Genomic DNA, 13,537 nt, shown 5'->3' with positions numbered 1-13,537 from the left:
AACAACTATACTCCAGTAAAAATTAATTAAAAAAAAAAAAGCAAGCTTCAAAGCTTCAGTGGCTTCCGATTGCCTACATCAGTTTCTGAACTCTCAAATTTCTGATTAGTACAAAAGGTCAAACTTGTGGAGATCAACATAGAGTTGCCAGTTTTTATTTTGTTTAGTGAAAACATTAAAAATCCCAAACCAGAAACCAAACTACCATTTACCACCCTGATTTTATAAAAATAAGTTTTAAACAACAAAATATGAAGAACGTGATCTCAGAAAAAAAGAATAGGACTTAAAATTGAATACATTTAGTTTTATAAAAAAAACTTATGTAGTCCTTATTTTTTCTCATTTTTGCTCCAGATGAAAGAAATCTTTGCCCTAGGGACCAATGTAAGGACACGAGTAGCCTACAAGTCCAAAATTTTCAACATATCAAATCATGCCCTCCATTATTTCCCTCCTGCTTCCTTTGAGTCCTGTATCACTTGCTTGTTAACACTGAATTGCCTGGGATTCCCCAACCTCTATGCCTTCATTTCTGTCGTCACCGTGTATTGGACTTGTTCTCCTACTTATTGTCCTCTTCGATCTGGCTAATTTCTAAAATAAGAGATTTTTATTGAATGAATTAGTGAATTCATTGAAATAATAATAAAAGCAACACTAATGCCTCAACGGAAGTTAGAATATTAGCTAAAAAAAAGGAAGAAATGAAAGTTGGTTTTATTCAGAAAATAATTTATAAAAAATACAAATATTCTTAAAAACGAGGTTCTGCATTTTACTTAGTGGGACCTTTATAAAATAAATATGTCGTGCCATTTTTCCTTATAAAAATAAGTTTTATTCCTTTAAATGTACTATCTTTTCTATTTCTAAGACTAAGCTTGTGCCCATGTACTTGGTTTTAAATGTTCCATACCAATTTCTCTTTTTCTAATGTGAGGGTTCCTCTCAACAGGAAATAGAATTTCTGTGTGCACTAGCTGCAGTGACTTTGAGGCTTTTATTATCAATAGCTAAGCAAGGCTATCAGCTCTGAGTACTCATCCTGGTTCAGAAGTCCAGGATTTTTCTATTAATCCTTTTTTAGAATTGACTATTGCTTCTCTCTTTTTTTTTTTTTTTTTTTTGTGGTACGCGGGCCTCTCACTGTTGTGGCCTCTCCCGTTGTAGAGCACAGGCTCCAGATGCGCAGGCTCAGCGGCCCAGCTGCTCCGCGGCATGTGGGATCTTCCTGGACCGGGGCACGAACCCGTGTCCCCTGCATCGGCAGGCGGACTCTCAACCACTGTGCCACCAGGGAAGCCCTATTGCTTCTCTTTTATCTTCTGATCTAATTCATATTTGTTTTATTTCCTCTAAGTTATTACATATGTGACCCTGGTGAATACTTGTCTATAGAGACTATATTTATGGACTCACTGAGCAGTTTCACATTATCTTTTGTACTTTGCATTTTTTTGTTCAGAGGCTTCACGGTTGGTAGTGGGTTTAGAAGAGTTTTAATAAAGGAACAGAGCTCTGAGGACACACTCACTTGGGATTTTAGTAGATCATTTCAAACATCTCAAGCATTTGAAAGAAATATTTTAAAGTAGTATGAGCAAGGCTGTCTTTGGAGATGGGTTTTTCAGTATTTTAGGTATTTCTCACTTAATGAAATGCTAGCTTTTTGAGCAGAAATATAACTTTAATCTTTGACCATTTTAATAAAATTATATCTGTCTTTTCATTTAGTAATTTTCAGGCTGGTAGCACCCACAGAGGGATCACTAGGATGGGATATTCTTCAAGTTAAGCGCCTCCTTGATCACCAGGATAATATTCTCTCACTGGTTAATGTCAATGGTAAGCTCATTGTGTACATGTTGATATTATGTAAAAAATTTTTAACTTTTTAACCTGTTTTGAACTTTAGTCTTGTTTTGTTCTAGAATTCTGGAATTACCATGATGAAAATAATGCTATTAATTAGTAGGGATTGGCAGTCTTTTATTTTCTGAGGTTTAAACCAGTGGAATTCATCAAGTTTCATAGATTGTTAGGTCTTAGATTTAGGCACAAGGGGAAGAATAGAGTTGGGCAGAGAAAAGGGATGACGGAGGAGAGAGCATACTAACCTCAGGTGCTGCTTGGTAGCTGTGGGATGATTGTTGTAGGCTATCAGTACTAATGCTTGGTAGCATTTTGACTTTTTTTTTTTTTTTTGTGGTATGCGGGCCTCTCACTGCTGTGGCCTCTCCCGTTGTGGAACACAGGCTCCGGACACACAGGCTCAGTGGCCATGGCTCACAGGCCCAGCTGCCCCGCGGCATGTGGGATCTTCCCGGACCGGGGCATGAACCCGTGTCCCCTGCATCGGCAGGCGGACTCTCAACCACTGTGCTACTAGGGAAGCCCAACATTTTGACTTTTTTGCCAAATGGTCTTGGCTAGTTTCTCTTTTGAAGATCACACAGTACAAATTATATAGCACTCTACTTACAGTAGAATGAGCTGGATTCAAGCCAGTTGTAATTATGATTGAAGAGTCAGAGAATAACACCAAACTAGAGGTCTGCAGAAAATGGGTCATATCTGCCCTTCCTCATGGATATGTGTGTTGGTTTTTTTTTTTTTTTTTTACTTTTTGGCCGCATGGCATGTGGGATCTTAGTTCCCCGACCAGGGGTTGAACCACCCCCCCCTGCAGTGGAAGCACACAGTCCTAACCACTGGACTGCCGGGGAAGTCCTGCCAGACTTTCTATTTGGCTTTATAATGATTTTAATGAGTTAGCTCCTGTGAGCCGAACCTGACATCAGATGACAGGATAGGATCACAAACCACAAATCCTGGGATTTAGCTACTTCACTTTCAAATAAAGTGACACCTTATATCATCAGAGCTTTCCTGGGTGATCTGTGTTCTGAGGTCAGATGGGAAGGACTCCTGGGTAGATTCAGTTTGATAGTCTGGAGGACACTATAATAGGGTCCTGTAAGGATGCCATGAATATGATGTTGTAAGGGGACTGGACTGCACCCCCTGATCTCAGATCTGGGTTGGCTGTTTTTGAGCAATACTTTGTAGAAACATGAGGCAGAGGGAAAGGGGAACAGACAGCACTAAGTGTAGTCTCCATTTGTATGCTGTTCAGTCACATTTTCAGATACATCAGTGAGAATGTCCCTTCCAGTTCCAAAATTTTCCTCTCCAATAGCCATTTGCTTGTTCAACCCAGCTGCAAGTCTTTCTGACTAGATTGTCTATATGATAGAAATAATAATATTAGGAGCACCACTTTGGGGGCTCCTTTTCTTTTAGCCATGATGGCAGCACAAAAGGCAGGTTCTTACTTGGAAGTTCCTCTGACACTGAGCCAGAGAAGCTCCAAGGCCCTAAAGCTGTTGAGAAAAGCACAGCAGTGTTTTGGCCATTACAGTGGTCATGCCTAGTTGTCCCATTTTAGAAGTGAAGCATTGGTACCAGGACCTGGCATGTTTCCTTAATGAAGGTGATGGGATGTTCCTGAGGTAGCCTTAACCTCATGGCACTTCTTTTGCTGTGTGATGTACAGAGAAGCTTATAACAGTTTAACCAAGAAAGCTTTCTTCAAGTATTTCTTTGCCAGATTTTTAAGGGAAGGAAAATGGAAAGCTAAAGCAAAAAAAAAAATTGTTAATAAAAATTACAGAAAACCCCTAGTGTTTTTTAGTTTATAAATTCCATGATTATAAAATTACACTACAGACTATAAGTAAGCCAAAAGCATATTTAAGAATCATATATGGACAAGTAGTCTGGTAAAATTTGAGAATGATATTGTGACAGTCTTACCTCGTATATAGATGCGTCTGCCATGCTGCAGGTTTTGGCAATCCTGAAATGATTATGTTGTACAAGTCCCAGTTCCACTTTCAGCCCTGCTTCTTTATCCCCACCAATTACCAATTAAAGATGTGGCCAGTTACTGGGTTTATAGCTCACAGGAAAAGTGCATTTTCATTGAGGTGGCCCTAGGGCAACCTTAGAATGGTACAACAGAGAACTCCTACAAATGTGGATAATGAATACCAGGTTTGCCAGTGAGGTCTGAATGCCTGTGCAGAGATTTTCTAAGACAGACATACAAGATAACCTTGCTTATCTCTTCTGGCAAAAGGCTCTGGGTGCTGCTTCTTTATTTTATTCCTTTTCTTGTTTTGTACTGACAGCATGGTATGGTAGTCACAAAGTATTAGTACTTCTGAGGGATGGGTAGACAGGTATCAGGTGAGATGTTCATACTAAGTGACTTTTGATAATTGCATAGGATGAAAATCCATCCCTATATATAAAACACATTGAGGTTGTTGGGTGTGAAACATTTTGAATGACTAGTTTGGGATAATTTACATAGCAAACTGTACTGACTCAGGTCAGTGCCAGCATTTTATTTTTAGTGAAAAATTCTAACTGGGCTCAGGTACTTTGCTATTACATAGATGAATTACAGACACTTGGAGGAAATCAGAGCAGGCAGCTGTGTGGTCTCAGTAGGTTAACTCTATTATAATGACGCATGCAGAATTGGAATCTAGAAGGATCTTCACTTGTTACCGTCTCTGGGTCTTTTGTAGTTTGAGTGAGATTGGAAAGAGGAGGGAAAGGGATGGAAAAGAAGGTCATGGAAAGATTACTACTGTCTTAACTTTCCCACTATTAGAACTAGGAGCCTGTTTCTCTCCACAGATGAGAAATGAACTTAATTCTTCACAGAGAGAATTCTATAGAGTCTGTTAATAAACTATATAGAAATTGGATTTGGAACCAAGACAAAATAATATTTACCTGTATGATTGCTGATAATTCTTTATTTCTATGAGATTGTTCATCTAGTTATTAGAGATTTCTGTCCTGCTGGTTTATTTGATAAATGGGATAATTAAATCATAATTACTCATCCATGTATTTCTAAATTACAAGTAACTGGATGTTTTAATACCATTAATATGGAATAATACCAGGGGCTGAAAATAATACCAGGGACTCAAAGATAACATTTGATGTCTTTTTAAAATGGCTACACATTATTTAATTTGATTTTTACAATCATCTTCATTTAATGCTTGAGAAATCTAAGATAGAAAAAGATCAAATGACTTTCTGAAGACCAACCACATGGCTAGTAACAGGCAGAGCCAAAATTAAAACTAGAGTTTCTAGACTCACAGTGCATTGTTCTGTTCCTCCTAAATATAAAGGAATTAAAATAAATTGCATTTCTTTAAGATAGTTTTTAGTCTCAGCAGTTGTACATTTTCTATTAAATGTATAATTTGTCAACTGTCTTAGTTGGCCCACTAATTTCATTTTTATTAAAGGTTTTAAAAACTTGTTATTGTGCAAATAATACATATGAGGAAACAGAAACATAAAAATGTAAAAATGAAAATGAAAATCATCCTACCATACAGCATTAAGTACAGGTTCATATCCTTCTAAGTGTTTTTCTGGGCGTATATATGTATGTATATGTGTATACATATGGTGTGCTTTTTGTAACAGTATGTCATGAATATATTTCTGTATTAATATAACATACTTTTACAACTTAGTTTTCAATAACAGCATAACTATTTCATTTCGTGGATGTTATTTATTTATTCGATCCCCAGTTAGATACCTTTAGATTTTTAATACTATGTGTAACAGCCTTGTCACATATGTCTTTTATGTACTTTCCTCAGGATAAATTCCTAGAAGTGGAATTGTTAGATCAATGGGTTTACAACTTTTTAAGGTTTTGATGTATATTACCAAGGATTGCAAAGATTACACCCGTTTATACTAGGGCATGAATAGTACGTGAGTGTGCTGATTCCTTATGCTTTTGCCGGCATCAGGTGTTTTCGTGTTTTAAAATAATCTTTCCCGATTTGCAAGTCAGTAAATAGTATCTCATTGCTTTTAGATGTCTTTGATTATTAGGGAATTGAACGTCTTTTCACATGTTTACTGGCCATTTGTATTTCTTGTTTTGCCAGTTCAGGTCCTTTGCCCATTTTTCTGCTGGAGTGCTTATCTTGTTCTTAGTGATTTCTAAGAAGTGCTTATGTATCAAGTATAATCAACCTATTTCGACATCTAAATTGCAGACTTTTCCCAGAGTTTTGTCATTTAAATGTATGATTTGGGGGGACTTACCTGGCGGTCCAGTGGTTAAGACTTCCCTTTCCAATGCAAGGGGTGTGGGTTTGATCCCTGGTCAGGGAGATTAAGATCCCACCCACATGCCTTGAGGCCAAAAAACCAAAACATAAAACAGAAGCAATTTTGTAACAAATTCAATAAAAACTTAAAAAACGGTCCACATCAAAAAAATCTTTAAAAATAAAGTATGATTTTGTGCTAAGCAGGTGTTTACTCATATCTCTTTCCCCAGCCTCCAGTCTGTCTCCTTGAGAAGTCTTTTAGCACTCCATATTCATAAAACATTCACCTTTATTTTCCTCAGTTCTTTAAATACCTTTAATGTTTTAATCTGTTTGAAACTTATTTTGGTATATGTGAAATAACAGAAAATATATATGTTGGTCGTTGCCCCCAGTTCCTGGCACAGAGTTCCTTAAAACTCTTGTAATTGCCCAAGAGATAAGAGCACAAGGAACATCTTTTGTTCTAATATTTGGTCTAATATTTCCTGACAGAGCTCCTTGGAATTTCCTGGGTGATAGGAGTGTCTTTTGTTCTAATGAGGCTACTCTTTCTTGATGGGCTCCTGGATGGGGGCTGGTCACCAGAAAGACCAAGCTATTATTAGAAGCTTAGAATTTTTGGCCACTGGCCACCCGCCCCCGCGGCAATTCTCCAGAGAGGGGAGAGGGGCTGGACGTGGAGTTAGTCATCGATCATGCCTATGTGATGAAGTTTCCATAAAAATCCCAACAGTACGGGGTTCAGAGAGCTTCTGAGTTGCCAAACACGTGGAGGTGCTGGGAGAGCAGCATGCTCAGAGAGGGCATGCGTGCTCTGCGATCCTTCCCACATACCTTGCCCTGTGCATCTCCTCCATCTGGATGTTCATCTGTATCCTTTATCATATCCTTGTATAATAAAGTAAGTAAACTTTTCCTGAGTTCTGTGAGCCATTCTAGCAAATTAACTGAACCTGATGAGGGGATGTGGGACTCTTCGATTTATAGCCAGTTGGTCAGAAACACAGGTAACAACCTGGATTTGCAGTTAGTATCTGAAGTGGGAGAAGTCTTGCAGGACTGAGTCCTTAATTTGTGGGATCTGACACTATCTCCAGGTAGACAGTGTCAAAGTTGAGTTGAATTGTAGGGACACTCAGCTGGTGTCGCAGAATTGCCTGGTGTGGGAAAACCCCACGCATCTGGTGTCAGGCATGTGGTGAATGTGGGAGTAAAGGAGAAACAGAAGTGTAGCTTCTCTTCACTGTGTATGATCCAAGGTAAGGTTCTTTTGTTTTTATTCCCCAAATACTTAACCAAATAGTCCAGCATGAGGTATTTCTTTCTTCGCTGAATTGAAATGCAATCATTATCACATACTAAATTTCTAAGTAAGCTTGAGTCTATTTCTGATAATCTTCCTGTTTGGCTTGTCTAGTTACCTCACTGTTCTAAACATTGTGATTTTATAGAGCAATACTACTGGGCAGTTCATTCATTTTTATGTTTAGCTTAGGTAAATGGTCAATAATGAGACATCTATGAACTCTGCCTAGATTTGAGTTTTGTAACTGGCTCCCATGTTGGAGAGCTCATCATCTGGGATATCCTGGACTGGACTGTGCAGGCCTGTGAACGCAACTTCTGGGACCCATCTCCACAGCTGGACACTCAGCAAGAAATAAAACTCTGTCAAAAGCCAAATGACGTTTCTATTCATCATTTCACATGGGATGAAGAGGTAAAAAAAAAAAAAAATTGAGAAAAATATCTATAATCTTGTCTCTTTTAATAAACCGTTTCTAATTTTAAAAATTTAATCTCATGATCCTATAGAAAGTTATCATTCCGTGTGTTCACGTTGTGCTCTAAAATGTTTTGATATTTTTCAAAGATTGCATCACTTGCTTTAAAAAAGAATTTTAATCTTAGCTCTTATCTTTGAGGCAAGGAAGTGATTAAATGGCCACAGATTTAAAAACCCTATTGAAATTTTGAGTTGGATTAAATATTCCCACAGGATTTGAGGATAATGCTTAAAATTGTTCTAAGAAACACTTTGAGAAAGAATCCTTTTGAAGATTCTGATGCTTTCCCGGAGCAGTAAAGGAAATTAAAAATTTCAGGAATGCCTTTCTTTTAGTCTTCTGGCATCATGGGGCAAGATGATTGTGTGAGAATTATTGACTTCAATCCTTTAGGCCTTGGCAGTGATGCTCTTGAAGCACTTTACATCCTTTTTTGCAGTAGTAGATTAGTACCAATGGATTTCTGAATCTTGGCTCTGATCTGAACATCTCTTCTTTTAGCTTCAGGGGCTCAGAAAATGTTTAAAATGAGGGTTCCTTTTCTAAATATAATCACAAGAAATGTTTGAGTTATAAACTTTGAGGAGAGGGGTTAGAGGAGGCTTTTACCTCACTTTATTTTGTGCCTTCCTGTACTGTTTAAATCTTCTAATTGTATGTGTTTTGTTATTTTTATTTAAAAATTCAGTAATAGTGTTCTGGATGGGGAGAGCATGGTCTGTTTTTTTGTTTTTGTTTTGGCTTTCTTTGCACCTCTCTTACCTTAAAAACAAAACAAAACTAAAACAGAGTAGGGTAAGAATAGGTTAAAGAACACTATTATACCTAAAGATTAAGTTTCTTTATATCCCAATTTTATTTTTTTTTTAAAGTAAATATGATAAAAGACAGTAGTCTCAGAAAAGATGGAAACTATCTCTAAGAGTTGTAGCCCTAAAAATTTTATATGTATATATATTTTTATCTTTCTTTTTTAAAAAATTAATTATTTATTTAGTTTTGGCTGTGTTGGGTCTTCCTGTTGCGTGCAGGCTTTTCTCTAGTTGCGGCGAGCAGGGGCTACTCTTCAGTTGTGGTGCGCGGGCTTCTCATCGCGGTGGCTTCTCTTGTTGCCGAGCACGGGCTCCAGGCGTGCGGGCTCAGTTGCTGTGGCTCAGCCTGCTCCAGAGTGCAGGCTCAGCAGTTGTGGCGCACGGGCTTAGTTGCTCCGCGGCATGTGGGATCTTCCCAGACCAGGGATCGAACCTGTGTCCCCTGTGTTGTCAGGCGGATTCTTAACCACTGTGCCACCAGGGAAGTCCGTATATATTTTTAATTTGATACCTTTTTCTCACTTTTGTAAAAGTGTTTAAAGTTTTGCATTTTGTACTCTTTAATCTTAAAATTTTCGATTGGTGTTATTAACTGCTATAAATGCTTAATAAAGCATTAATAAAGCACTCACTTTTCCCTAATTTTCTTTGTTTTATCGGAGTTTTTTTCTTTCTGCAGGAGGGCCATTCATTGTTGATGACAAGTGATTGATAGAGTGATTCTGTTGAGTAAAGGCTGCCCCAAAGCTTATTAATTCTCTAGTTGTGTTGGTAATTTTCTTTGTGACTTTGGATAAATCATTTAAACTCTGCACAGATTTCCTGGTCCATATAACTAGTTTCTGAGGTTTCTCTGCATTGAATGTCACCCAGGGCACTAGATTTTAGCAAGTTGGCTAGCTGTTCTCATTAATGCTCATGGCACTGGTCTTCAGCTTGCATTGCTACATGCAGAATACCAATCCTGAGGGTCAAGGGGATCATTCCAGATTTAAACTCTGGTAAGCCTTGGGGGCATGTTTTGGTCGAGATACTGTAGGTCTGAGTTGGCGTTGTAGCCTTTGAGGCTGCATGAGAAGTATTCTTTGGTGAGAACAGGTAGGCAAGGAAAAAAGGATTTTTGAAAGGTCTTTCTTACTGGCATACCAACTGAGTAAGAATGAATGATTCTAAGACAAGAGCTACCAGAAGTCTAGTGACTTGCAAAATAATTTTGGAAGTTAGGTGGTATGGTATGAGGCAAGAGTAAGGGACTGGAGTAACATGACCTGGATTCTAATATCGAACTCTCACGTCTTAATTTTTGTGTGATATTAATCTTTTTTTATTTTGACTTATTATTCTGGAAAATAGCTTTTCCTACATTAATGAGATGTTGTGAGGTTGAAGTAAGGTAAATATTGGTGAAAGTACTTTCAAAAGATTAAAGGTGCTTTAGTAAAAAGGTGTTTCTAATACTACATTTGGAAAAATGTTTTTGTGAAGCCACTGTATATATGCCACTATAGCATATGCTTTTTTGTATCCTTTATAGGTCTTGTGACGCTTAAGATGTGGAGTGCAAGTAATTTTGCTTACATTTTTCAGGCAAAGGAAGCTAAGTAGTTTTCCCAAGGATATAGTATTATGTGGATGAAAACCTAGATTGTACCTCAGCAGCTCCACCTCCACTGCAGGCCAGTCTGTCAGCCACAGCTCCTTTCTCTGTCACATTTCAAAGAGGAAGAAAGCGATGCTGTGGGGTATAATATACAAAGCTTTCTCTGTATTAGCAGTTGTGTCCTTCCACCTTCTAAATGCTGAGCTTTCCTTTGTGCTTTGATATTTTTGGATTTCAGAGGGCAGTACAATAATTTGGGCTGAAGGCTAGGAATAGGGAAGGTAACAATGGCTTTCTGATCTCACACCAGGCCTGGAAATCTATTACACCAGGTAGTGGTAAGTACTAGTTTTATGCCCATTACTGAACTTCCCCCCCTCCCCCCCCCCAGAATGTATTTGTTGCAGTTGGAAGGGGTTTATACGTGTATAACCTTCAAATGAAGCGTGTGATTGCCTGCCAGAAAACTGCACATGACTCCAATGTCCTGCACGTTGCCAAACTTCCAAACAGGTACAAGTTTCCGTCAGTTCTGTAACAGGTGAAAGAAATGCATAGTTCCCAGGGCCACCAGTGTAATTTTTCAAGGGGCAAAGTCACCTGGCTCCGTGGCTTGACCTGTTATGTTCTTTTGGAAATGGAGAATACCCCATGGCTATCTTAGCAGAAGAGTTGGTGGCATTATATTATGAAATCTACAAGAAGCAAGGTTCAAATGAATTACATTGAATTTCATTATAAGAAGAGATAATTTAAAATTCGGTATTTATTTTAAAAGATAAAAGACTTTTGGGCACTGACTGTGTACTAATTTTTCTTTTTATATTATTTTCCACAAACCCACCTTTTTGGTGGTGGTGTTTGATTACGGCTACAATTAAATGGTAGTCTCCTGTTGGCTAAGGCTACCAACTGAGGGCTTTCCCCTCAGGGTAGATTTGGCTGTTGAGTTTCTAGGGATGAATTATATGAAGGAAATAGAATTATTTTCTATGCAGGATACTTTTAGAGTGAGAGGTGCCCTGAGAAGAGATACAGTGAGAGGAAGGAATGAGACTTCTCAGGATATTGTGAAACTGTAATTCGTAACCTGTTTCCTGAATGCATTTTTAAAAATGGAAATGATACATATTTATAACATTTGAACCAATGTAACAGTATAATGTGTGCCTTTCTTGAGGAGTGCTTTTACTTTGCATTGTAAAGCCATATTGATAAATTGTGATTTTTATTGGCTCCTGCCAAGAGCTGAATAAAAGCAGTTGCGGGCTCCACTGATTTCTTTCACTGCAAATTTAGCATAGGCCTTCCATGGTGCTCTTTTTATCACTGATTTTCTCTTCTGACAGGCAGTTAATCTCATGCTCAGAAGATGGAAGTGTACGCATTTGGGAGTTACGAGAAAAACAGCAGCTTGCAGCTGAACCTGTACCAACAGGTGAGTATCTTTTCTCAGAAAGGTAGTCTTGCTTTTTTTTTTTTTCTCATATGCAAGACAGAAGAAAGGCAGTGGTATGTAACCACAAAATAATATACAGTGTGCTCCAAAGAAGCATCAGATGTTTACATGAAGCATTTGGTAATTGGGACCTAGGGTTCACATTTAAATATTGCTTTACTGTAGAACTACCTGTTTATTTCAGTTCAAGTCAACTAGGATTTTTTTGTTTTGAGGGGAAACTATTATTCCTGGTAATCTGACTGACTAAATGGCCTAATGAACTATTTACTCATTTATATTGTCTGTAATTATGTCTGGTATACAGACAGAATTTGTATCATCAGGTGTCAAAGTTCTTTCAGCCTTAAAGCATTATCATTAACATAGAACTCAATTTATTTATAAACATTTTTGTATTTATATCATCTCATGAACTCTTTGATTTTCAGGTGTTTGATTTGAAAAACAAAATCCCTGTTAGTTAGCAGCCTTTGCATAAGAAATCAGATGCTGGTACCCCTGGAATTTCTTCTGGTTATTTGAAGTCATAGGGCATTGCTCTGGGACATCCCTATGTTGCTTTTTGCCTACCCTTTATTGATAAATCTGAGTTGTGACCTCCCCCACCCCCACCCCACCTCATTGCCATTCAGGCCTTTCATTGCTCTCCTCCTTGATTCCCATTGCCTTTTCCTCACGTTAACACACCTTCACCAGTGCGTGAGTAGGGACAATAAAAAGAGATGAGCAACAAACCTGGGTAGCTAAGAGGAAACAAAGTAACATATTTAAAAAACCCTAGCATAGTACCCGGTACCAGCCGCTCACTTAGCCCTTGACTAAAATAAGTGGGGAACACTTTTTGCATTTAAGTTTTGTTTTTCTGATCTTAGATTATTGTTATAAGAAAAGAGCACAGTAATTTAGAAAATGACTGAAATGGCTGTGTTTTTCTAGGTTTTTTTAACATGTGGGGATTTGGAAGAGTAAATAAACAAGCCAGCCACCCTGTTAAAAAACAACAAGAAAATGCCACTTCATGTTCACTAGAGCTTATTGGAGATTTAATTGGACACTCATCATCTGTGGAGGTATTATTTTTAATAGGCATATAAATGTCCAGGGAATTCCTGCTTTTTGCATCTCACTGCTCTTCTTTCATTTGGTCTCATAAAGACCTAAACTTTCTCTTATCTGTAGGTTTTTGTGGAATCTAAACATGGAATGGGATAGGTTATATAGTATGTGCCATTAGGATCTCTCTTTACAGAGAAATGATTTGAAGAAGGAATGTCTTGCTTCTAAAAAATCACTTAATTACTATTACTTATGAGATGTAGATAGCTGACAATAAGGACAGTGTGAATAATGTTGAATATGTAACAGTAGTAAATAGAGGGTACATGGAGGGTTGTGTTTATGTATGTAGAGGTAAAGCCTTATAGAATCTAATTCCAGGGAAGTTTATCAAATTCATGAACAGTACTGTTTTTACCTCCCTTTGGAGGATAATAATTTGTTAGCTTTAGTAAAACCCAGTGTCTTGACTGTCATTGTGCATATATGAAAATAATAGTTGAGAACTATAGGATGCATAAAGTTCTAACTCGTTATAAATATATTCAAATACTTTTAATATTTACTATAGGCATTATTGCCTGTAATGAAGAAGGAATAAGACCAGTCGAGGTAAAGAAATGATTGGAACTGGTAACAGT

At 37.7% G+C, this 13,537-nt stretch overlaps 1 protein-coding gene across 2 annotated transcripts in view; it reads left to right on the top strand.

Moving 5' to 3' along the window:
• The window catches only part of WDR41 (WD repeat domain 41), a 44,968-nt gene that overhangs the window by 28,307 nt on the left and 3,124 nt on the right, over positions 1 to 13,537 (top strand). The window contains exons 8-12 of one of the 2 annotated variants that reach the window (XM_024732785.1): positions 1,738 to 1,848; positions 7,715 to 7,899; positions 10,770 to 10,891; positions 11,728 to 11,816; positions 12,777 to 12,910. In XM_024732785.1, coding sequence (XP_024588553.1) covers positions 1,738 to 1,848; positions 7,715 to 7,899; positions 10,770 to 10,891; positions 11,728 to 11,816; positions 12,777 to 12,910 — 641 coding nt within the window. The remainder of the gene's footprint in view (positions 1 to 1,737; positions 1,849 to 7,714; positions 7,900 to 10,769; positions 10,892 to 11,727; positions 11,817 to 12,776; positions 12,911 to 13,537) is intronic. The other variant, XM_024732786.1, reaches the window with a different exon arrangement.

The sequence above is a fragment of the Neophocaena asiaeorientalis genome, unplaced genomic scaffold (genome assembly GCF_003031525.2).
Source record: "Neophocaena asiaeorientalis asiaeorientalis breed wild unplaced genomic scaffold, Neophocaena_asiaeorientalis_V1.1 scaffold515, whole genome shotgun sequence".
Taxonomy (NCBI): domain Eukaryota; kingdom Metazoa; phylum Chordata; class Mammalia; order Artiodactyla; family Phocoenidae; genus Neophocaena; species Neophocaena asiaeorientalis.
This window is presented reverse-complemented; position numbering and strand designations above follow the sequence as displayed.